Source organism: Merops nubicus, unplaced genomic scaffold (assembly GCF_000691845.1).
Source record: "Merops nubicus isolate BGI_N331 unplaced genomic scaffold, ASM69184v1 scaffold11142, whole genome shotgun sequence".
NCBI lineage: Eukaryota > Metazoa > Chordata > Aves > Coraciiformes > Meropidae > Merops > Merops nubicus.
In genome coordinates, this window is record NW_008591574.1 from 1 (window position 1) to 24749 (window position 24749).

The 24749-nt window shown below is 44.1% G+C and overlaps 1 protein-coding gene across 1 annotated transcript; it reads right to left on the bottom strand.

The window, feature by feature from the left end:
* Positions 1-17: 17 nt before the first annotated feature.
* LOC103782542 (RNA polymerase-associated protein RTF1 homolog) lies at positions 18-22399 on the bottom strand (the record flags this gene model as incomplete). Its single annotated transcript, XM_008950312.1, is given in 13 exon segments — positions 18-139; positions 1022-1099; positions 1676-1783; positions 1866-1953; positions 3758-3840; positions 4801-4925; positions 4928-4968; positions 5618-5753; positions 6404-6515; positions 8547-8661; positions 11046-11250; positions 13381-13528; positions 22290-22399. Coding segments are annotated over 12 exon segments (1295 nt in total), but the record flags the coding sequence as incomplete, so codon positions are not given.
* Positions 22400-24749: the final 2350 nt, after the last annotated feature.

The window sequence follows — 24749 nt, forward strand, 5'->3', positions numbered from 1 at the left end:
CAATATCTGCTTCTTACCTGATTGCAGAGATGTTTTTTGTCCGTTGACGATCCAGGGCCTCTGCTCTCTCTTCAAGTTCATTAAGCTGATCTTGAATCTGTTTGGCCTTATCTTGGTCCCCCAAGTCCTCAGCCATAGCCTTCAATCAAACAGCAACTCATTAGGCACTACTCTCTACCACAGAGCTAGTCACAAACCAAGGGATAGGCCCAGGAATCAGCCAGCTAACCCTATTTCAGTTGCAAATATTCTACCTAGTATGGTAAGAACACAATGAAGACCTAAAACTCTCCTTGCAGCTCAACACAAAACAGGACTTAGGACTTTGAAGAACTCTGAAAACCTTTAAAACCCCTTAAACTTTAAGGAAGATGTAGGAACACGACACCCAGCACGAGGAGGGCAAGTCAGTCAGATGAAAATTTAATATCACTATTTAGCAGCTCAGGCAAAGAATGATTATCTCTGCAACCATCAGTTGCCCCTTATTTCAGGGAGCTGAAGAATCCCTTACCAGGCCACCAGAGCAACAACAGCAGGTTCTTATGCCACCTGGTGCCAACACAACACAATTACACCCTTCTGCAAGGTAAAGCTAACAATTTATGCCTCCCTGCATAGTAAAGTGATGACCAAACCACACAACTAAGCCAAAGAACATAGAACTAGGAATTAGTAGAAACTCTTTGTTTTTACTGCACGAATGTCTGGAAAAAAAGGACTGCACAAATAAAACCAAACAAAATGTGGTATGTCTTTGTCTTCAGAGATACTTAAGGCTGCTTGTCTTCTTGACTTCTCAAAAAGAGACAGCTCTAATTCTTGGCAATTGCCCTTAGGAAAAGGGTGCAATAGCTTTAACTTGGTTCTCAGTGTTTTGAACCCAGCAATGAACCTTGAAATCCACCTTTCAGCTGCATAAAGTGGAGCTTATTGCTGACTACTGCCAAAATCCAGATGAGCACCAGTTCTTCAAAATCAAAGACTGTATTAAGCTCGCAGGCATCATCCCCTCTCTCACCTTCTCCTTTAACAGCTGAGTTTTCTTCATAGCATAATTTGGAGGTGCTTTTCTGAACCTCTCCTTCTCTTTGACAATCTGTAAGATGCAAAAGGAAACAGCAAGAATATGCAAATATAAAATGTCTGTTTTGATACTTGGACACCAGAAACAACAGATCAGGATCACATGAGAAACACACTGCCACAGAATTTTACTCATGCTCTTTGCTGCATATTTTAATTTGTGACTTGGTAACGAGTTACAGCTCCATTCCCCTCACTTACAACCTACAAAAATCTAATGCTAATCACATTTAGTGAGCATTAAGCAAGTATTAAACTGCAGAAACTGTGATAAATGCATCTATTGTGATGCTGTTAGCTTTTCAGAGCTTGAGAACTAAGCTGCCACACTCAGGAGTTCAGAGCTCTGCAACACAAGCTGAAGAGAAAGCAGCAGGGCACAGAGGATGAAGCAAAGCAGGAGGGAGCACCAACCAACAGCTGGATCACCAGGCCACTCTCTAGTTATGCAACTTCATTTTGAGCTCTTTATTTTCTCCTAAGGGAGCAGATACCACGATCATTTTGCTCTGTTAGAGTCAGTGCCCTACTCCACGTGTTCCTTGCACCTTCAGGCACTGCCACAGCCTCACTACAATGCACTGTTTACCTCCTCTATGTCCTGGTCGTTGAACTTGTAGTTGAGGGCTTCTTTGATGGACACTTCCTTCTTGTTTATCTCATCTAGTGTGGGTAGCTGCATCCCAGCAGAGAACATCTAAACAAAGAGTTAAAGACTTTAAGTAAAGTACCCTTGACAGAAGGGCTGCTAAGAAGAAACTGAGGTCTTGCCAACTTACCGCTTCCTTCCACTTCATAAACTCACTTTCAGTGAATTCCTGATTTGAGACAAACTCCAAACGAAACACACGTGAATCACTGCCGTGCCTACAAGGAGAGAGTGTCACATCATCCCCCTCTGGCCATGCAGAGCTGTCATCTTGCATCTATAGCTGTAAACTGAGCCAAGAAGCCCAAAACCAGGCACTTCAAGGCTACTCCTGTGGCTCACAAACCATCTGTTGCCACCTTCAGTCAAGTCAGCCACAGTTCAGGTGCCAACATCAGCTGTCAGGAGTAATGCAAAGGAATCCTAGACAGGGAGCCTGCAGGAAACAGTCACTCAGCTGTGGCAGTAAAACCCTCAGGAGCAAACAAAACCAGACCCCTCTCACATCTAAACCTCACCTAGTCCATGGCATGATCTTTAGAAACACAAAGCCCCTTTCTGCTTGGAGCAGAAGTAACCTTTAAGCAGTACTCAATTATACAATGCTGGAGCAAACACCCATTTAATTTTTCATTTGCTGGCCAGTCAAAAGCCAGAAATCCCTTAACAATTTATGCAGAGCTTTACCTTTGGCACTACCAGCTAAACTGCTATACTGCTACTAGCCAATATTAAGCCAGAAACCCCTTAATTTCTGCAGAGCTTTACCTTTGGCACTACCAGCTAAACTGCTATACTGCTACTAGCCAATATTAAAATGAGCTGCCATGGTGTGAATCTCACCCAAAGCATGGAGCTCTCCCCTGGGGTAGTCTGAGAAGTTACTGAATCATAGAATTGTTTGGGTTGGAAGGGACTTTTAAAGATCACTTAGTTCCTACCACCCTGCCATTGGCAGGGACATCCTCCACTAGATCAGGCTGCTCAAAGCCTCATCCAACCTGGCCTTGAATGTTTCCAGTGAAGGGCATCCACAACTTCCCTGGGCAACCTGTTCCAGTGTCTCACCACCTTCACACTGAAGAATTTCTTCCCGATACCTCCTCTAAATCTACCCTCTTCCAGTTCAAAAGTGTTACTCCTCATCCTGTTGCTACAGTCCCTGATAAAGAGTCCCTTCCCATTTTTCCTGTAGGCCCTCTTTAGGTATCAGAAAGACTGCTACATAAGGTCTCCCCAGAGCCTTCTCTTCTCCAGGCTGAACAACCCCAGCTCTCCCAGCCTTTCCTCACAGGAGAGGTGTTCCAGCCCTCTCATCACTTTTGTGGCCCTCCTCTGGACCTGTACGAGCAGCTCTATGTCCTCTTAACTGCTGGGGGCCCTGGAGCTGAACACTGCACTCCAGGTGGGAACTGCTGAATGTCACAATAGATTTAGATAAAACTCTTTTACTCCACACTTGCACCCACATGCATTCTCCACATGCCTTCCTGCTTCTCAAAGAGTGAATGTCATCTTGCCCTGTCTCATCAGGATGTTTTGTGTTCTGTTAACCTTCACCTCATGATATGTGTAAGGGCTCTAAGAACTGAGGAATCCAATGTCACATTCAGCTTCTTCCCTCTCAAGTCCCACTTTATGTTGTGCTATGCAACATTCATGCCACAGTCCATCATGTATGCCTCTAAATGATACATATTTCTAACATCTGATTGTAACAGCTATAGAGAACAGATGTAAAAGCAGTACAAAGCTCAAGAGGCATATACAAACAGTTGTGGGTTACTAGTGCCAATTCACTGCTCAGATGTCAACACAATAACAAGTCCCTGCATGAGATTTTTTAATGCTCAAGGGGGAAAAAAAAACCAACCCAACCCCACCCCAGCATTCTAGCAGTAAGCAGCATGGCAAGGCCCAGTCTGCTTGTGTAAGTCTCATCTCCAAACCACACGCAGCACGTTATTTGCCATGGACAGGACCAGGATTCCTGGGCTGACAGGGATCACTTGGGTGCCTTACCGCAGCTGCAGTCCTTTGTTTGTGCGGGTGCCACCGAGCTGGTAAACCTTTGCAGTCTCCACCACACCAGTGATTTCAGCAACCTGCACCACAGTGTAAGAGACACAAGAGGAAGGATGCAAGATGTTTTGGAGTGGTGGTTTTTTTTTTGTGTGTGTTCTTGGAATATATCTAGCATATTCAAGCCTTTTCACTAAAGATCAAAAACCTTAATCTAACAATTCCAACGTTATTAAGGAAAGCAAGACCCTTCAGTGTACATTATCAGGTACTCAACACTTTCCTGCCTGTCCTATTTCCTTTTTGATGAACACTAGTTTGGGTACACGTATGCCCTACAAGAACCACACCAGTGCTGCTCATATACTAAACACAGCCCCCCCGGGGACATTTTCAGTGTAATTTTAGAGACTGCTATTATTGCATCCTATGATTGTGCATTTACAGTACAGCAAAACAAAACTGTGCTCTCTATTACTTTCTCTTCTGAGGCACACTGATTGACTACAAACACTTTGTAAAGAAAGAACTGAGACCGTGCAATAATTTGGGAGCATGCCCAGAAATAAGGAGTGAATGTTACTCATCCTTACTTGGTCAAAGCAGAGTCCCAAACTCTAGTCTGCAGGATGAGACAAGACAGCATGAACCTAAGCTGGAAGAACAGGCTCTCCTAGTGCTCCTTCTCTCTAAATATATCTCTTCAACTAGCTGGTCCTATAGATTTATATAAATAAATATTTAAACCAGCCTCCTCCACTTCTTTGGCAGCAAAACAAGGCAGCATGAACCAAAGCTGGAAGAACAGGCTCTCTTCGTGCTCCTTCTCTCTCACTAAATATATCTCTTCACCTAGCTGGTCCCATAGATTCATATAAATACTTCAACCAACCTCCTCCACTTCTTTAGCACCCATTACACCTTCTGGTTATAACCACTCATTGTCTACTAATCGCTCACACAGGCACTGAAGAGCTGCTAAGCTGCCAACGATGTGCCCCTGTGAGAGTGCTCCGAGGCCTCCCCCCCGGGGCAGGGCTCACCCGGTAGACAGGTTTGCTGTTGTGGTTGCCGATGCCGATGCGGACGAAGCAGCCGGTGACTGTCTTGGCAAAGAAGGGCATGTGGCACCAGCGCTCCAGCTTGTGCCGCGACAGCCGCACGCGGTTGGCAACGACACCGGCTGCGACTTGGGAGGGATCTCCTCTTTCCTGAGTGGGGAAAGGAAGAAAACATTTTTTTTTGAGGCATCATCACCAAAAGAAGAGGTCCTGAGGAAGATGCAGCGTGAGGGCTGACTACTTAAATTGAAAAGGGATATCAGAAATAGCAGCTTTATACAAGAGAAGTGATTCGTCACGCCCTGGTTGACTGTGGATGTGTGAATTTAGCACTCGTGAGACAGGCTTGATGAGAAGTCCCAGTCTTGTTACCTGCTGCCCCAAAGCAGACAGACACACACCCCCACCAAGGCAGGCTGTAAGCCAGTGCTTTGAGATGAAGCCAGCACATATCTCAGCTCTCCTAACAGGCCAGGGTTCTGTGGCTGCAAAAGGAATCTGCAAACACCAGTGTAAGTGGGGCATAAAAGACAGTGTAAATGGGACTAAATGGGGCTAAAGGGAACGGCAGGAAACTGAGGTTGCAAACCCATCCAAGGTAAATCTGTCCCATGCACCATGATATAGAAGGCGAGGGACTCAAATCTGTGCAATGCAAGTGTGCCCAAAGGCAAAACCACTTTAGAGACACAGAATGGTCCCCAAACAATCCTCTAAAACAGCCTCTGTCTACATCAAGTGCAGCTCTGGTTTTGAACACACATTCACAAGTAATCATAGTCCTGTGTTTGCTACTTACTCTTCCTCTTCATCAGAGGATGAGGATCTGGATGAGCGATCACTTTTCTCACTAGATTTATCATCTTCCTCCTCCTCTTCATCATCAGAGTACACTTCACTAGTTTTTAATGGCTGTTTTTTTGCAAGCAGTTCAGCTGGGAGGAGGACAGAAAACAAGAATGAGCAAGTTGTACATTTTTATTAAAGCTTCCTTTCACACATGAGACTTTATTGATTTGGGATTTGTTTAAAAAAAGGCTGATAGCTGTTAATTTTACACTGAGTGCAGGCACTGCATGTTCAAATCCACTAACAGGCTAAACACTCAATCTTATATATTTAAAGAGAGGACCACAATGAAACCAAATAGAGTAACAAAGAGTGTCACTTCAAAAGTTTGTGGCAAGGTGGGCAACTTGATGTGCCAGTGAAGAAACAAGTAAATGTAGACTAGGTAGCAAAGGTACAATAAATACAGTTTGGATGGGTCAGAGATTAAATAACAGAATCTAACTGACTAATTCAAGTATATCAACTAAATATTGCTAAGTGCCATACAGTGGGCTGCAATGAAAGTTTACTTTATTTTTCAGACCATTCCAGGAAGGGGGCAAGGGGTGGAATACAGCATTAGTGATGTCAAACAACACCCCAGGTGGTCAAGCTGGGCAAACAACAATGGAAAACACAGAGACAGAATTAATTTGCTCCAAGGCATGGGACTGTTCCATTAATGAGAAACAGGAAGTAGCACTTTCAGAAAGCTGTAATAATGCCTCAAGCACTGCAGCAAACACTTTCATACCTGTTCTGTTCTTCCTCTTCTCTCTTTCTGCTTTTAGCTCCTCCATTGCCTGAGATTTCTTGTCTAGCTTCTCATCCCGCTTTGATCGTCGCTCTTTGTTATGTGACATGACCTAAAAACACACACAGAAAGTCTCTCAACACCAAATGCAACCTGCAGACTCAAATGCATTAAACCAAACATGGTTTGCATGCTTTGAAAACTTTAAATAGGAACTAGCAACCAACTCCTTTTCGTGGAGTCAGGTTTTTTCAAGTCTATTTTTACAGAGGCTAAGGAGAGGGGAAATCAGTCTGAAGTAGATTTCTTTTTTCTGCTTTGTATTGAAAATAATGAATATATTTACACTCCAGCATTTCTGCCAGCAAAATTTAGTCTCAAAACTCCTCCTTAAAGTTAAAAAAAGGCTAGAGAAATTAAATGGCTGTAATTAGGCAACTAGCAAAGTAATGAGGAAAAATTGGATGGAAATTCTTATTTGCTTCTCCTTCTGCAAGGCTAAATCAAAGCACTTGTTCTCATTCAGTAGCAAAAAGAATAAGTTATGTTAAAAAAATACTTGAAGCAGAAATAGAGTTGTGTGTAAAGTGCACTACGGATCCAAATCTTAAATTTTGTGGGTTTTCCAATATTTTCCATTTCTAACAGGTCTGTCTGGAATACCAGGTAGCACAGAAAGCAGCTTCTATAATAAGCATAAGAGACAATCATCTGAAGTAAAGTGAGAGTAATTCCTGGAAGACACTGTAAATGAGCTCTGCATAAAATTCTTCTATAAGTGTATATATCTGTATGTGTTTACACATTATGTATTATATATATGGACTATACAAGTACCTAAACATACAGAATATGGAGTTGAGAGGGGCAGGGAGGTGAAAGTCACTCCACTTAACATGTGCCGAAGGGAAAACTCATCTCACCTAATTTGATTTAAATGTTAAACATCTATTTCACTAGAAAATAACACAGAGTGAGTGATTTATCAGCTGGAGATGCCTACACACCCACTGGCCAAAGACAGGGATGAAAACAAGTACAAACAATCAACTAATTCCTAGATGGCTAAAATTAGGCAAGATGAATCCCATCCCATTCTGGGAGCCTATCTGCCCAGATTCTATAAATAGGAAAGGGCAGGATCTTATGCCAATTCAGCCACTTAAAACCACAGTTCAGTTACAGAGATCTCACCCCCAAAACTGATATTATCCTCTTTCTGCTGAAAGTGGAAAACCTGTGTGAATACTTCTGTTCCTCCAAGCATTCAAGCTTTTCCTTGACACCCTTACCAGTAGAAACTAAGCACTCACAAAATAATGAAAACAACAGCTGAGCAGTTTCTGGCTTGTTCTCTCAAATTTTCACTTGCAAGAAAGACTGTGTATGTGACACTTCAAACTGAACAACAGAAAGTTGGCTAAAGGAGCTGCAGAAGATTGCTTTCTTGTTCTCAGGCAGGACTATCACAGCAACTCTAGACATTGTCCAACTTTGCATTTTTCATTACCACTGCATCCCTCAGCAGGCCAGAGATGTGAATTTCTTTAAATGAACTGGAAAGTCTAAAGATAGCTTGAATATATACATGAACTAAATTCTGACCTGTTTACCACTTTGACATTAAGGGAAATCATCATGAGCAGAGAGAGGCAGCATTCTATTTCCTAGTGAACCATGGAATCATTAAGGTTGGAAAAGGCCTCTAAGGTTGTCAAGTCCAACCATCAACCCAACACTACCATGACCACTAAACTAGGTCCCCAAAGTGCCACATCTACATGTTTTATGAATCCCTCCAGGGATGGTGACTCCACCACCTCCCTGGGCAGCCTGTTCCAGTGCCTGACCACTCTGTCAGTCAAGAAATTCTTCCTAATATCCAGTCTAAACCTTCCCTGGTGCGACTGAAGCCCATTTCCTCTTGTCCTATCACTAGTTACTTGGGAGAAGAGACCAACATCCACCTCACTCCAACCTCTTGCCTGGGGTTGCTGTGACCCAAGTGCAGGACCTGGCACTTGGTCTTGTTAAACCTCACACAACTGACTCCTGCTCAGTTTGGTGTCATCTGCAAACTTATTGAGGGTGCAAAGGATTGCCAAGGGAAAAGTTTATTACTAAGGACAGTTTCAATTCCTACCTGGGATTCCTGGATCTGTGTGAGCTTTTTCTTCTCCTGCTCTTCCTCTTGCTTCTTCTTTTTCTCCTTCTTTTCTTTCTTTTTTGCTGTTTTTAGTTTCTTCTTGATTTCAAATCTGTAGCAGATAATGAAACAAAAAGAACATATGAAAGAATCCTTTCTTCCTGAATAAGCAAAGAACTGCTCAGATACTATCACAGCTTAAGTTGGAAGGAATATTTCCACTGCTTCTCCCCAGATGGATAAGCTTTAAACAGTATCCTGTCCCCCATTCCCATCCCCTCCATTCCACAAGAAAAATGAGGTGAAGAAAAGCTGAGCATAGGAAAGTGTAGGCTTACAAACAGTTAACCTAAGGGGCTAAGGTGGCCACATAATAATGTGGCTACTCCCCAGAATTCTGTCCTTACTCCATCTTCCTCTTTGTCAGTGCACTGACCATTTCATCCTGTCTCCAGCTCTAAAAACAACTGGCCATTTCACATCACTTGAATCTCAACAGCTAAAAAATGGGCTGTTTAAGGCCACCATCATGGTAACTTTTTCATGCCTAAACTCCCACCTTTCCACTGGCACTGGTCTAAGAACAACTACAAAGAAATCACAATGAGTCCTCCTTCAGCAGCTACATTCCAGCCAGACTCAGGCATTTTCTGCAGACCAGTTTCTACCTTCACAAAACATTATCATGGAATGGTCTGGGTTGGATGAGACCTTAAAGATCACATAGTTCCTACCCCCCTGCTCAAAGCCCCATCCAACCTGGTCTTGAAGATTTCCAGGGAGGGGGCATCTACAACTTCCCTGGGCAACCTGTTCCAGTGTCTCACCACCTTCACACTGAAGAATTTCTTCCTGATACCTCCTCTAAATCTACCCTCTTCCAGTTCAAAAGTGTTACTCCTCATCCTGTTGCTACAGTCCCTGATAAAGAGTCCCTCCCCATTTTTCCTGTAGGCCCTCTTTAGGTTCTGGAACCACTGCTACATAAGGTCTCCCCAGAGCCTTCTCTTCTCCAGGCTGAACAACCCCAACTCTCTCAGCCTGTCCTCACAGGAGAGCTGCTCCAGCCCTCTCATCACTTCTGTGGTCCTCTTGGAATGCATGAGCAGGTCCATGTCCTTCTTATGCTGGGGACCCCAGAGCTGGACACAGTACTCCAGGTGAGGTCTCAGGAGAGTGGAAGGGAAGAATCACCTCCTTGGACCTGCTGGTCACTCTTTCTGACACAGCCTAGGATGCAATTGGCTTTCTGGGCTTCAAGTGCACATTGCTGGCTGATATGTCACCCTGAAATCTTACTGTCAGCCACTATATTCAGAAAAGTAGCAATTTTGCTGGAACTGTCACATGACAGAGATTCCACCATAGCATTGACTGGTCATTGCTTCAGTGCACATGGACAAGCACCAGAAAAAAGTTACCTACAGTAACTGAAATTCAGAACTTGTAAACCAGATACATCTCACACTGTTGAGTTGTCTTCAGTCCTTTACACACAGGTTTTGTAGACAAGAAACTGAAGTGCCAGGTGAGCTTGTTGCCCTTTATGCCTTCAGCATGAAGCATAAGGGAGAGGGCAGAGGCCCCAGACACACAGTGCCTGCTGTAATCCCAGTGAACTCACAGCACAATGCAGAGAGTCAGATGGGATTTTGAAAGATTCCACTTACCAAAGTTAAATAAGGACTCCATCACCCCTTAGTTCTCCCTGCCAACCCCTTTGCAAAGAACAGGACAAACTCGTTTCAGACTAAATCAGTAGCTCAAGCTCAGACTGTTCAGCTCGTTTGTATCAACTGTTCTCCAATTCTAGAAGACATTCACTTACCACTGAACAGTGAAAGAAATTTAGAAACAGTGTCCTTCTACCTGATCTAAATCAAATCTCTCATTCATCCTGACCCCTTTGAGGAGAGCAGCAGACTAGAGAAGACACTGAAAGTAGTATTAAGACCACAGCCAGACTGGCAGTGCTCTAACTATGGTTTAGGCAAATGGACAGTCTGACAGTAGCTTGAATTGACATCATTTACTCAACAGATGTTGATCCTCTAAGGAAATTTCTCAGCCAGTGAGAAAAGAGAGAAGTCACTGAAGAGGAAAAACTGGAGGAAACATGCCCCACAAGCCAAATCTTTTCTGTTAGTCACATGGTAAGAAGAACATAGCTGTACCACAAGGAAGCTGCCTGACAAGCCATTGTTAGAGGAACAAACAAAACCACAACACCCAAAGGTAGAAATCCACAAACCATCCCTTGAAAAGAACAACCAACATGACTCCCCATTATTTCAGTCTCCCTCTCTTCTATTGGGGCCCCAACCAGCTTCACACCCATACAGAGGCAACCCTGTTCTCTGCTTCATTATTATTTTCTGAAAACTTCCAGAAGTCCCCATGCACCTTACACCTTGTCTGCCCCAAACATGAGAGCTCAGTCAACATACTCTCCATGCAGCCTGTATGAATTTGCTACCAAACAGATATGAAGGTCACCTTCTCTTTAGCACTTCTCTCTTCTCTATCCTGTTAAACAGCTCCTGCTCTCTCTCCTTTTCTGTCATCTGCTCCAGGCGAGCCCGGTCTTCTTCATCTCCCATCAGGTCTTCTCCATAGCCATCATGGAATTCCTCATCTTCAGATGAAGAATCTGAATCTGAGCTAGAGGAGGAGCTGTTGCTTTCAGAGTCAGAGACTTCTCCTGAAACAAAAATACAAGGCAGTGAGATCTACCTGGGGAGCAGAGCTAAATCTCCTCCTGGCAGCACGTTAGCAAAGGACTCCAGGAATGAATCCTACACTCCTCTTCCATTACACTGAGAGCACACCTAGCACAAAAACTACAGCCAAAAACTACAGCCAGCTTGAAATACTTCAGTACTGTAAGACAGACATGCTAAAAAAATGATAAAATGAGTGGTACTACATGTGAACACAAATTGGCTTATAAGTAAAGATTCTTATAACAACAAGCAAATTTCAGGAGGCCTTTTGGTTAGTGTCTTAGGGTCTTAAGCTTAGACTTCTAAAAAAAAAAAGTGTCTGGAGGAGGAGTAGGGAAGTGATGGTGCTCCTGGAGTTGGCACTGATGAGGCCACATCTTGAGCCCTGGGTTCAGTTTTGGGCACCACGGTGTAAGAAAGACATTGAGGGGCTGGAGTGGGCCCAGAGAAGGGCAACAGAGCTGGTGAGGGATCTGGGGAACAGGTCTTATGAGGAGTGGATGAGGGAACTGGGGTTGCTTAGTCTGGAGAAGAGGAGGCCTAGGGGAGACCTTCTTGCTGTCTACAGCTACCTCAAAGAGCCTGGAGTCAGGTGGGTGTTGGTCTCTTCTCCCAAGTAACTACCAATAGGATGAGAGGAAATGGGCTTCAGTTACACCAGGGAAGGTTTAGACTGGATATTAGGAAGAATTTCTTGACTGACAGAGTGGTGAGGCACTGGAACAGGCTGCCCAGGGAGGGGGTGGAGTCACCATTCCTGGAGGGGTTTAAAAAACATGTAGGTGTGGTACATCAGGACCTGGTTTAGTGGCCATGGTAGTGTTGGGTTGATGGTTTGACTTGACAGTCTTAGAGGTCTTTTCCCACCTTAATGATTCTCTGCCTACATGCCTATGTCCCTGGCAAGCTGCTTATACATCCCCTAACTTTGTGTGTATGTGCACACCTCAAAGGCCACTACTAACCACCACCAATATTCTCCATTATAGCCACCTGAAGGCTCTAAATCCATCATTTGAAGACCACAATGCTATGAATTGCTGCATCAGAAGATAAAGTTGAAGCATGCTACCCTCAGGACTGGCCAGGCTGTGATGCTAACTCCATCACTGTAACAAGCCCTCCCAGTTACACATGGGCTGAGGGACCAGCTGATTCTCTAGTAATATTGGGTAACACCACCTTCAAACTTGATTCAAGTCCAAGTGCTCTATGATTCTCTCACCTGATCAACCACATTACACCAAATCACAGAAGCAAACATTAGGATTCTTTCTGTCACTTCCATTCTGGTCTCAGTATTTCTGGAAACTGCCAGTTTCACAAGCTTACACTGTGAAAGCCTTGATTTGTAAGCACTGGTACATACAGGTTCAGCCCCTTCATGCTGTGTTTAATACAATGAGAACTGTAAGCTCCTTCATATTCTTTCTCAACTTTGGTGGTTTTTCTTATTTAGTGTCAACTGAAATTGCAACTAACCACCTGCAAACCTTCATGGGCATGACTGAAGCAAGAAACAATACAGGAAGTTTGCCTGGCATTGGAACAGATTCAATATTCACATAAAAAAAAACCCCAAACTTCTGACAAAGCAATAGTAATGATTTTTCTTCTTCTATGTCAGTATAAATGTGCAAGAATTCCAGTTCAGAGCAAAGGTATGCAAGATAAGCTCCTATTTGCATCATGCAACCCTGTACACCTCTCCTCTTGTCATCACAAGAAGTCTGGGAAGTGAAAATACATCAGTGGGAATAAAAGGAAACAAATCTATGGGAATAAAATAAAATGCTACCCACACTACAGATGGGGCATGCTAGAAGGAAGAAAAGAATGTTCCAGGAGAAGGTCAAGTAACTAAATATGTCACACACTCTTCAGCTGAAAGACTGTGGTTGTAACAGAGTGCTCACAGCCATGCTGTACTGAATTATAAGCACTCCAAGCCATGGTAAACTAGAGAGTCATCCAGACTACCAGCAACACAAAGAAAACTCTTTGAAGGTAGTCTTTGCTATCAGCATTTCACATAACTCTTCAGTGTGCACAAAGAGGCAACTACACTTGGAATTAGGCTGTTAGTAGATGCAGAGATGTTAACTCACCCTCCTCAGGTGCTGAGCTCTCGGCAGAGCTGTCTTTATCTGAGCTGCCTGAAGAGGCAGCTTTGTTCATCTGCTTCTTCATGGCTCCTTTCTTCTCTGTCTTACTGGCTTTTCCCTTTTTTTTGTTTTTAGAACCCCCAACAGTCCACTGCAAGGAAAGAAACAAGAAACAGATCACAAGATAGGAACATCACTCCCCCAAAACACTGGAGTAAAACCAGCTGAGAAACACATCAATATCTGACAGCAATAAATCAATCAGACAAGGAAGGAAACATTAAATGAAACCATTTTACAAGTTTTGCTGGGTTTGGTGGGATGTGGTTGTTTTGGAGTGTGGGATTGTTGGGGTTTTTTAGGGTTTTGTTTTGGTTTTCTAATGAATCAGTTATCAGCACAAGCCAACAGCTGGTAGAAAAACAATGAAGACTTCAGAGTCTGCAATATCTGCCAGGAGAAAGAGATCCTGAGAACATCTTCCTAGGAAAATATTTTTAAACAAGTGTCCAACTGCATCTCTAAAGATTAGCTTCAATTTACTACTATGAAACAGATATGTTTCCAAAACTAGCTTATTCAAGAGCAAATTTTAGATTCCATAAAGGCACAGGGGCCAAACATGACAGTCTATCCAAAATCTCAGTTTTACCAGGAGTACACAGCACCTGTGTTTTTATGCACCAAACCAACAGCATACCCAGCACAGACAGTAGTGTCCCCACCTGCACCCATGGACTCAGGTCAGAATCACAGAAGTCAGGAAAAGAAGAAGAAAAAATATCCAAATTTCAAGTCTTCATTTTAATTTTCTCTTAATACCATATCTTCAATTAACCTAGGCTGCAGTTTTCAAGTAGAGGACTTACACCACTACCCACATTTTCCACTTCACTGCCTCTCCAAGAAAATCTCCAGTTGTAAGACCTTCAGGGATAAGACAGTTTCTTTCTAAATATATAAATATTTAGACTGTTATCCTCTTCATATCTGTACATTACTCTTATCTTTCATGCCCAGCACCACCTCTTCAAGCACACAGTCTATGAAAAAAATATATTCCTAATTCAAAGTAGCAAATACTCTTTTTGCATAGCTGATAACTTGCACTCAAAACTACTCTAACTGGAATAAAAAAAACCTTTTAGATTTGCTCTCAGGTGCACACAGGCTTCAGGTTTCTCACCCATCCACCCCTTCCTGGGGATGAATCAAGCCCATCTCTGCAGGCAGTAATCATTCCATCAAATTTGATGACTACTTCTGCCTGATTAGGCACCATCTTCAGAGAACCCTGGTGTTCAAATAATCTAAATGAAGCTCAACCGTGTAGAAACACAGAATTGTTTTGGCTGGAAGAGACCTTTAAGATCATTGAGTCCAATTGTTAAGCCAGCACCTCCAGGTCACCACAAAACCATGTCCCTCAGCACCTCATCTACATGCCTATTAAATCCCTCCAGGGATAGGGACTTCACCACCTCCCTGGGCAGCCTGTTCCAGTGCCTGACAACCCTTTTGGTGAAGAATTTTTTCCTAATATTCAACCTAAACCTCCCCTGGTGCAACTTGAGGCTGTTTCCTCCTGTCCTGTCGCTTGTTTCTTGGGAGAAGAGACCGACCCCCACCTCACCACAACCTCCTCCCAGGTAGCTGTAAAGAACAATAAGGTCTCTCCTGAGCATCTTTTTTTTTCCAGGCTAAACAACCTCAGTTCTTTCAGCTGCTCCTCATAAGTCTCGTGCTCTAGACCCTTTACCAGCTTCACTGACCTCCTTTGGACACACTCCAGCACTGCAATGTCCTTCTCATATTGAGAGGCTCAAAACCAAATCCAGCATTCAAGGTGCAGCAGTGAGTAGTTAGAAACTATGGCCTGATCTATTACTATCTTTAGAATTTCCTAGGTTTTGATGACTCTCACACCCAGCCCTGTCCCTTCCATATGGCCAACCACTTCATCATCTTCTTTAAGCATCAGCTATGTATTCAAAAGTGTCTTTTAAAGGCCAGGCAGAGCTCCCAACTGCAGTCCCCACCCTAAGCAGTTACTCCAGCCTGTTATGGCCCAGAAGATAGGTGTTCAACCAACAGTTGAAAACACATCAGTGTAAAAGTGAAACAGAGCACTTAGCAGGGAGGAGCAGAGCCCTCTGATCCAGGCATGCAGAAGGGTCTCCCTCCCAGAGCTCTGCCACTTCTCTTCAGTGTTCTAGCCCTGAACTGTACCTTCTGTCAGCATGCTGTCTAGCAAGGAAGAAGCCCAGAGAAAACCACAGCATACACCACAGCTATATCAAGACCTTGAGAGGTCGTGCTGAGATGAAAGGAATTAAGATTAGATAAGAACAGCAGGACTTCAGCTGTTCATAAAATGTTTCATAGCTGTAGGTACATGTGTTACAGATCACTGTTCCCAGCCTTTGACTCCCTAGTGGAACTGTAGAGAGAACCTGTGTCCAGTAAGACAGGACACAAGAGAAAGCTGTGTGACCTCTTCAAGAGGAAAAAAAAAGGCAATTAAAAAAAAATCTGCCCTAATCTAGGAAATTTTGCTTTAGTTTCACCCTGGAGACTACAATTTGTCTCAGGTTTCTTTATGCAAGTGACCTCTACATCTTTTAAGCCACAATAACTGGTTCTCACCTCCCAGTTTCAGTGCCATGACAAAGCCAAATTCTTCCTCACTCACCACAGGTGCTTCAGGAGTTACTCAGCTACCTCACCTCTCATGAATACCTGGTCATTTCTGGTACCACTACAGGACAAGACAAGGGTTTAACCAAGTCTTAAGGACAAATAAATCATCAAACCCAGGGTGTAGTCAGTGCAAGGCTCTTATAGGCTCAGAGAGCTGTGCAGGCTCAGGAACTGTCAGTTGTCATCTGGATGGACACCAAAAGAGCACCCTGTGTCCTTCAGAGACAGATTAACATCAAGTTTCTTTGTACAGCAAAGGAAGATGTAACAGAGGTTGGCAGTTCTGAGGCAGGGGGACACAGTACTGGAAAGCCACGAGCTGCATGACAACTTGCAGTGGAAACCAGAGTCTTGAACCCCTTTCCTCCCATGCCAGCACCCCAGGGGAGTTCAGAAAGGCAACAACACGTCTGCATGTAACACCAAGTAAAACCATGCACACAGTTCCAGTCAGAAGCATGTCTGCTCTGTTCTTAACTCCACGTGTATTTTCCAAAATCTCCCCTCTATTGCAGCTTCTCCAGGTTCCCCCTTCCACGTTCCAGCCAGGCAGAGCCAGTCAGCACTTCTCACAGGCCTTCCACGAGCACAAGGGCTGCTCTGAGCAGCCCCTCTGTTCACTGCTGCCTCCTCAGCCACCATCTGGGGCTCTCCACCATTCCAGACACAACAAGCTAATAAAGCCATGCAGAATCATGCTGCAACATGGCTTGCTGCTTATTGTTTAGTTCAGGCGAACAACAGAGCTTTATGGTTCATCCACAGGAAGCAGCCAGAAGAAAATCTCCACTTTTGCTCTTCACAGTGCTAACAGCTTGCCTATTTCCCCCCCAAAAAATAGCTGGACTCCATGATCTTGAGGGTCCTTTTGAACCTAAATGATTCAATGAATCTAAGAAGTCCAAGTTAAGTACCCAGGATGGACTGTCAATAAAAAAAAAAACAAAACCCCACAAAACAAAACCACCACCACATAAGAAATTAGCTAGATTCTACAAAAACAACTAGAAAAATGATGGAAGAAAATCATTTACACCTCCACAAACCTGGAACATACTTCCACTAGGGAGATGAAATGAGAACAAGGAGGAATAAATTGAGCTCAGAGTGCAGAATGCAGTGGAATTGTTTTAGCCCTGCTGCTCAGACAGTACCCTTTATCCACTGAGGTTTCATTTTCCAAATAGGTGTTCTCCCTACTTTTTTGTTTGTTTTTTTAACCTCAAACTGGACAGGGATGCACAGCCAAGGTTATCAGCCTCTCCTTGCCATATCCTTCCCCCCTGGATATGGCTTTTATAAGCAAAAAACAGACTACAAGCTACAAGATCAAAGCAAACCAGGTCCCTCACCACTGTGTTCCTCTCCCAGGCCACATCCTTTTATACACCACAACAACCTGGAAGCTTAAGAGCACCAAGGTACAGAACATCAGCCCAGGTTATGAACTTCTACCCCTTCTCCTCCATTCACACAGAGAAAAATCCTCTGTACAAGTGCTCTGGTTGCAGTTTCAGCCTCTCTGAAGACAACGGCAGGCAGCAGAGATGGGAAGGTAAGGCAGCATTTACTGTCTTCAGGTTTCCTCAAAGCTGGGAGAACTCCAGAGGCAGTGCTACAAGGAAAATGGTCTCTACCCACAGTCCATAAAAAGCCCTTGTTACTTTGCTGCCTTTCTGAACCTGCCATTTGGGTGTCAAACACCTTCACAATGACAAGAGCCCAGCAATTAGAAAACTTAAGGGGACCATTTCAGACACAAAGAGGAGACTCAAGGTGTGGACACCAAGATGGAAAGAAGATAAGCAAATAAAGGAAATGCCTCCTGAAGAGGCTTTATCAGAAAATGGCTGAAAGAAGACTACATGGGCCAAACATCACCAGACACTTGATCCACCCTTACTGTCCAAGTACTGCTCAAAGGAGCTCACAGAAAGGTAGCTATGGGAAAAAAAAGTCTACATAGAGTAGGTTTAAATTCGAGTTAGTGGTCATGGTAGCATTGGATTAACAGTTGGACTTGAAGATCTTAGAGGTCTTTTCCAACCTTAATGATTCTATGATGAAGGTGCAAGTTAACAAATGCTTTATAAGTGTTTTGAGGGGTCCATGCACTGAAAAATGGAATGAACTGAGTGACAACACTGAGATGGTAGACACCAAACACAATGCAGAAGCACTCTCCATAACCAGAACAAACTTGGGGATGCTACTGACTGTGAAAACCTGCAATGTTTTATTTAGGAAGCCTGGGCCAAATCGCTGGAGATGGCAACAGCCATAAAACAGTTGGTCAACAAGTGCCTTGGATGGTTCTAGCATCACCAGCCAAGAAGCATCATCTGGACTAACACAGGCTTAATGACTTCTCTAGATATTAGACAGCATCTTGTGACTGGATTGTTCTCAGCAAAAACTGCTCCCCGAGGAGAAGTTCATGCAGTGAAAAAAATTAAGTAAAATCACATATTCAATTCCAACACCTCCATGAGTCTATTCTGGGAGCAACTTGCTCCACTTCAGAGCTCCTGCAGACTCATACCACACAAATCCAGTCCCCAGAAGTTATCCCTGTGACAGTGTGCAATGGAAAGAAGCTACCTGCAGACCACATTTTATGACTATTTTGTCCACTGATGGTTCAAATTACTTCTTTGGGGATGCCAGCCTCCATACAATTAGCCTGGGTTATTTGGTGGGGGAGGTAAGAGCACCTCTCCTCTTTAAGGAAAGCTTTACCAATGCACTCCTTCACAGCTGAAGGAAACTGCCTCCAAGAAAAGTGGAAATTACAGAGCACACAGCCTGTAAGCCTGAGCAAAAGATTAAAGCTCACTGAACTCCAGCTCAGGAAAACAAAGCGTTCAAGACATAACTTTTCTTGTCCTGACATATCTTCTGCTTTCACCCTAGAGCTGCTAAAAGGCACAATTAAACCCCTCACATCAGAAGGAGGGTAGAAGGATGCACAGACTCACATCAGCATTACTAACAAACCTTTCAAGAGAAACAAACAGGAGCTCCTACAGCATTGTGGCTTTCTGCCTAACCTAGACATCCATCACATCTTCACTGATGTTAGTGAAGTTGTTGCAGAAGTCATCCAGGCTTTAGCACCCAACAGAAAGAACCCTGCTGTTGTAAGCAATGATGCCAGGACAAAAGGTGAGGGCATAACCCCAGAGTTAACCTACTGCAGCTGAGGAACACCATCCACATAATGTCTTCAGTAAGCAATGAGGGCACCTTGTGCTCACATACCTCCAGTACAGTAGCCCCAATAGTAACTTCAAATGGTTTGGGTTGGAAAGGACCTTAAAGGTCATCTAGTTCCAACCCCCTTGCCATTGCCAGGGACACCTCCCACTAGACCAGGTTGCCCAGGGGGCCCCATCCAACCCTGGTCTGGAACAAATCCAGTGATGGAGCATTCACAACTTCCCTGGGCAACCTGTGCCAGTGTCTCACCACCCTCACAGCCAAGAACTTCTTCACAATTTCTAATCTAAATCTTACCTTTTTCCAGTTTGAAGCCATTACCCCTCACACCATCACTACAAGCCCTTGCAGAAAGTCCCTCCCCAGCTTTCTTGCAGGCCCCATTCAGACACTGGAAGGCCACAAGAAGTTCTCCTTGGCTAACACCAGACTGGTTATGTACAGCAGGCTAACAGTTTAGGATGGTGAGCTCTGGGGTAGTCACGGCCACATGTTCTCCACAGACAAAGGAACTGTCTGCCTCAACATCTGCAAGCAGCTTAGTGTATCTTTGCAAAGCTAGTCCTTCCCACTGCAAAGCCCTGCAGTCACTGCTCTTCATCACTTCAGTGGACACCAGGTCACAGTTCAGCCATGCACGTTCCCCACACCCACCAGGAGATGGTTCAGGGCACCCCTCCTGTTTCACTGCCTACAACTCAGCTTCAACCCCTTTGTTAGGTGGTTTAACTCAGACCACATTGGTCCTTGGAGTGCTACAGAACCCAGCACCTGCACAGCAGGCCCCTGACGTGGCCAAGAGCTTTCCCAGAAGCACATTCTCACCAAGACACACAAAACACAACATTAAAGATCTCCTGAAACCCCTTGGGCATCACTGTACAGGCGTGGCATGATTTGTACCTGCAATTCCAAACTGCACTTTCTCTTCCCTACTCCCCACAAACTATTTTCCCCTTACAAACCCACAGAACACAGCACTAGCCCCTGCAGCAGAGATTCAGGCCCCTCTCCTACGTGTGACAGAGACAATCCTGGAACCTTTAGTGCTTGCCAGGAATCACAGAGGACGTGCATGCTACAAAACCTGCATGGAAGCACCAGGGTATGATTAAGCACGTTTGCCCAGGGTAACAATTTCCACACTTTTTGCCTTAAGGTCCTCATCTCACAGGATGTCCAGTAAGACAATTTCAACTTTTAGACCCCTCTCCCAATCCCCAAGATTGGGCAAACTTCAAACCAACCACAAGAACACCGACTAAACCCAAAGCTGTTTGGCAGGAGCAGTGTAATCAAGCCCAGGGATGCTCCCAACTGAATGACCAGCAGAAGCAGAGCTGTTTTAAGCCAGCATGTCTCACCCTGCTGTGACTACCAGCAGTTCAGAATGCATATTTCAGGCACAGGAATAGAAGCAAGTGTCCTAATTACTTCTTCTCTACATCTTTTTCCCTTGCTGCAGGGAGGTCAGAAAGAACAAAGTATCAATTAGAAATTATACATAGATTAGAAGGGAGTATCAAATGCCCACAGTGCCACAGAGATATTGCCACATCTGCAAGAGCCACCCAAATCTGCCATATTCTATAAAGAGTGGAAAGGTAGAGCTTATGGTTACTCAAGCTGAAGAAAAAGAATTTGAATAATAGTATTTATCCTGTCAGTTTTCAGACACAAACCCAAAACAAAAGGCTTTAACATCAACGTGCTCTCTACACCTAAGTCTACTCTTCCAGACAAGCTGGTCCCCACCTGAACACACAGTGACAGGCAGAGTGGTCACCCAACAACAAACAAAATATGTATCATCCATCCACAGTTTTCTCTCTCCTTAAGTCTTAAGCATGTATTACATAGAAGAATCACTATTGTTTTTTAAGAAAAGGGTTGACTGAAACAGAGCTCCAAGCATATATATTTCAAAAATGCCTCAGAAAGAAAATTAAACCACACCTTCTGTACAGTTATTGGAAGAACTTTGCTACATGATCAAATGCTTAATAGTTTATCACTGGGCCACCCTGTTGGTCTTCAAATTGGCACAATGAATAATCCTCCCTGTAGTTTCAGAAAAAAAAAAATCCACCTCAAATAGCTATCTGTTAGATTTTTAAGAATAGATGCAATAAATGACATCACTACATTGTGTGGAAAGCTTGCAAAAGACATTTGCAAGCCTTCAAGAAAGCAGTTTTATTCAAATACCTGCACCACCCCTTTGTCAGTTCTGCTGTTTTAGTAAGTCTATCTCACTTTTCACTGATAGGCAAAGGCAGAGATTTTTAACCAGCTCTGCAACGTGGTAACAAGCACAAAAAATAAGAACAGAGTACCCTTGAAAAATGCCAGTAAAACCCACACTCTGCTGCACGTTCAAATGACCAGACAAGCTAGGTCACAGCAGGGTTCTTGGGGAATCCAAGCAGCTAAATAGAGCAGTTTTATCACCTCTAAAATAGTACCACTTTCCTTGACCCTTTTTTTCCTCTAAGGAAGCCTTCTAAAGCTGAAAACCTCTCTCCCTTAATTCAGAGTCCAGCTTTAGCAGCTTCTTCACCCACAGGCATTACACAAGGAAAAAACACCAGTTTTAAGCAGGGAGATCTTCAGACCATCCAAACATGAGATTAAACAGGCAGTCATCTTCTCTACAGACATTCAGACTATTTTGTATACAGTCACAATTCAAAGCACACGAACTAAAAGGGGGAAAAAAAGGTATTTCTGATTACACATCCTCTGGGCTTAATGGGTTTCCCCTGATAACCAGTCCCACTTACTGCAGGATAAATATTTTGTAAACAGTCACAAAGCATATGAACTAAAAGGGGAAAAAAAAAAAAGGTATTTTTGATTACACATCCTCTGGGCTTAATGGGTTTCCCCTGATAACCAGTCCCACTTACTGCAGGATAAATACACATTCACTGCTCCAGGTACAATCTATCAAATAACTCGTAGTAATGTCACTAATCCCAGGAGGAGCTCACCTCATCATCACTGTCCGAGGTCTCGGAGTCTGAAGAAGCTGTGGGCTTGCTCACAGGTGGCTCCTTCTCTTCAGAGTCACTGCGTTTCCGTTTGGCTAAAGACAGGAGCTCCTGGTGGGAAAACCCACACAAGTTTCAGTTTAGTTTCATCAGCCCAGGGTAGTGTGCAGGCACCTTCTTTGGGATACCTGAGCACATCCCAGCAACACGATTATCCCCACTGCCTAAGGCATGAAGTCTTATTTGTGTTTCATACATTTAAATGCACGCACACAATTTTCACACAACTGGATGCTACACAAAGATTTTGAGGATAACAAGTTCAGAGGAAGTAAATACTACTACCACCATTACTTTCTTGGTGTAAATGACCTAACAATTACTTTCAGAGTCATGTCCAGGTCTGTTTTATCCAGACTGGGTAGTAACTCAAAACATTAACCCAAAAATGTAAATATCACTAGAAAGCAGCTTCCTCTAACCAAAAGAGATGTTTGCAATTATACACTTCAAAAGGGAAATATTTCAGGCATCACCACAGTGTCCTGGCTGATAATATTTAGTCAGCCCAGTCAATTCCTTTCCACTGTCCCTACACACTGTAGAATGCACAGCTCTGGACAGGCACAGGGCAGGCATCAAGCTCCCAAGTGTGTGAACAACTACACAGAGCTGTTCTCCTCCAAAGGAAGCACTTTCAAAGGCAACACACAAAGAACTAAATGGCTCTCAAATAATCTCATTATCTGCTGTTCATAGCTTGTTCAGATGACAGAAGCAGTACTATAAAACAAATGTTTCTGAAGCTGCTCCCTATCTCTGTAGTCCATGACACATAATTTATTCTTAAAAACATTGCTCTGGGGCTGATGAACCTTAGCTGAGAGCAGAAATACAGTCACCCCAACTTCTGCAGTCTTGGGAAGTCAATGCTAGATTGGTTTGCATTATTTTCACAACTGGAAGATTATCTCCACAGTAAATGGATTACAATCTGGTATCTCAAATAAGAACATAACCACTGCAGAAACTAGAGGCCTAGGCTACTTACAAAAAAAATCCACTAGTAAGGGCATTTTATAAACCTCTCTCTGGAAAAGGCACACCATATCAACAGAGCACGTTCATACAATTAAAAGTTATCTTCAGGAAGCTCCTGATGTGTTGTACCTTTTCTAGAATTCCTCTCTCACAACTGTCTCTGAGTAGTCCTTCAACCCAGACTACCTCGGCTGGATAATATTTTGGCACATTTACCACTACTTTTATTCCACGCAATTTTCTTTCTCTCTTGTCTTTCTACCCTTGTTCTGTTTTCCAAGAGGCTTTCTTAGAAAGGCTCCTACACCTTTGATTCAACATTGCCAAGGGAAGCCGTCAAACACTTAACACCCATTCAGCACTCTCATCTTTAAATCGCACCCCTAAAGCATTAGCTAATCTTGCACATACACCTCCCTGCTGCTACAGCTGCTACAAAGAGCTCAGGGGAGGAGGAGGCACCTACTAGCCAGGTACAGCTGCAGATGCATGCTTCCAGTGAACAATGGAACAGATGCAGAACCATCCAGTCACTCCCACCGCTAGCACCCTGGCTGCCTGAGCCAGGCTACAGCTAGGCCAGCTCCCTCTATTTTCAAGCTCTGCAGGAACTACCAAACTAACACACTAGCAGTGAAATGTTGGCAACTCTGAGGACTCTAGAGGCACGCAAGATCAACAACATCAGGGCGTGCTCTGCTCCAGTATTTTTGTCTAATGGAGCCTTTGATTTGATTCTTCTGAACCTCCAAGCTGCAAAGCTATTTCTGAGTGTTTGGGAAGGCTTTTTACTGCAACGTAGCAACAGTTTCTATATCAAAAAACCCTGAAGGTCCAGAACATAAATTACATCAGACATGTGGCTGGTTAAATATGCCAAAGCCTACAGTTCTCCCCGAAAGAAGTGCTGCCATATAAGCTGTAACACACTCCACCTATAACGTCTTTATTCACCGTTTGAATCACACCATCAACAACTGAAACACCAAGTGAGTCTTGGAAAGCAGCTCCCTGCAAAGAGTTCTCCTGGCAGCCCTGCCACGGTTCAAGTGACACCAGGAGTTGTGCTTCCACTCCCAGGAGATGCCCTGATGAGAAAGAAACACTTCCCCTTGTTACATCTACAGGCTCCTAACTCCATGCGGTTTCCCATGCACAGATCTCCCTCGGCTCAGTGGCTCGGATCGAGGAGGGAGCGCTAAAACGTGAGGCAACAACCGCCCCGAGAGCCCGCCCGGCCGCCTCCCGGGGCTGCTGGGGCCGGCGGGAGGCCGGGACCTGATACGCTGCTCTGCTCTGCTCTGACGGGAGAGCGAAAGCGGCGCAGAAAAGTTGCCCAAGCCCTTCGGGCCTCTTCCCCTGCTCTCCGAGGGGGGAGCATGGCCGGCAGCCGGGCCTCGCTGCCCCCCTCCTCAGGGC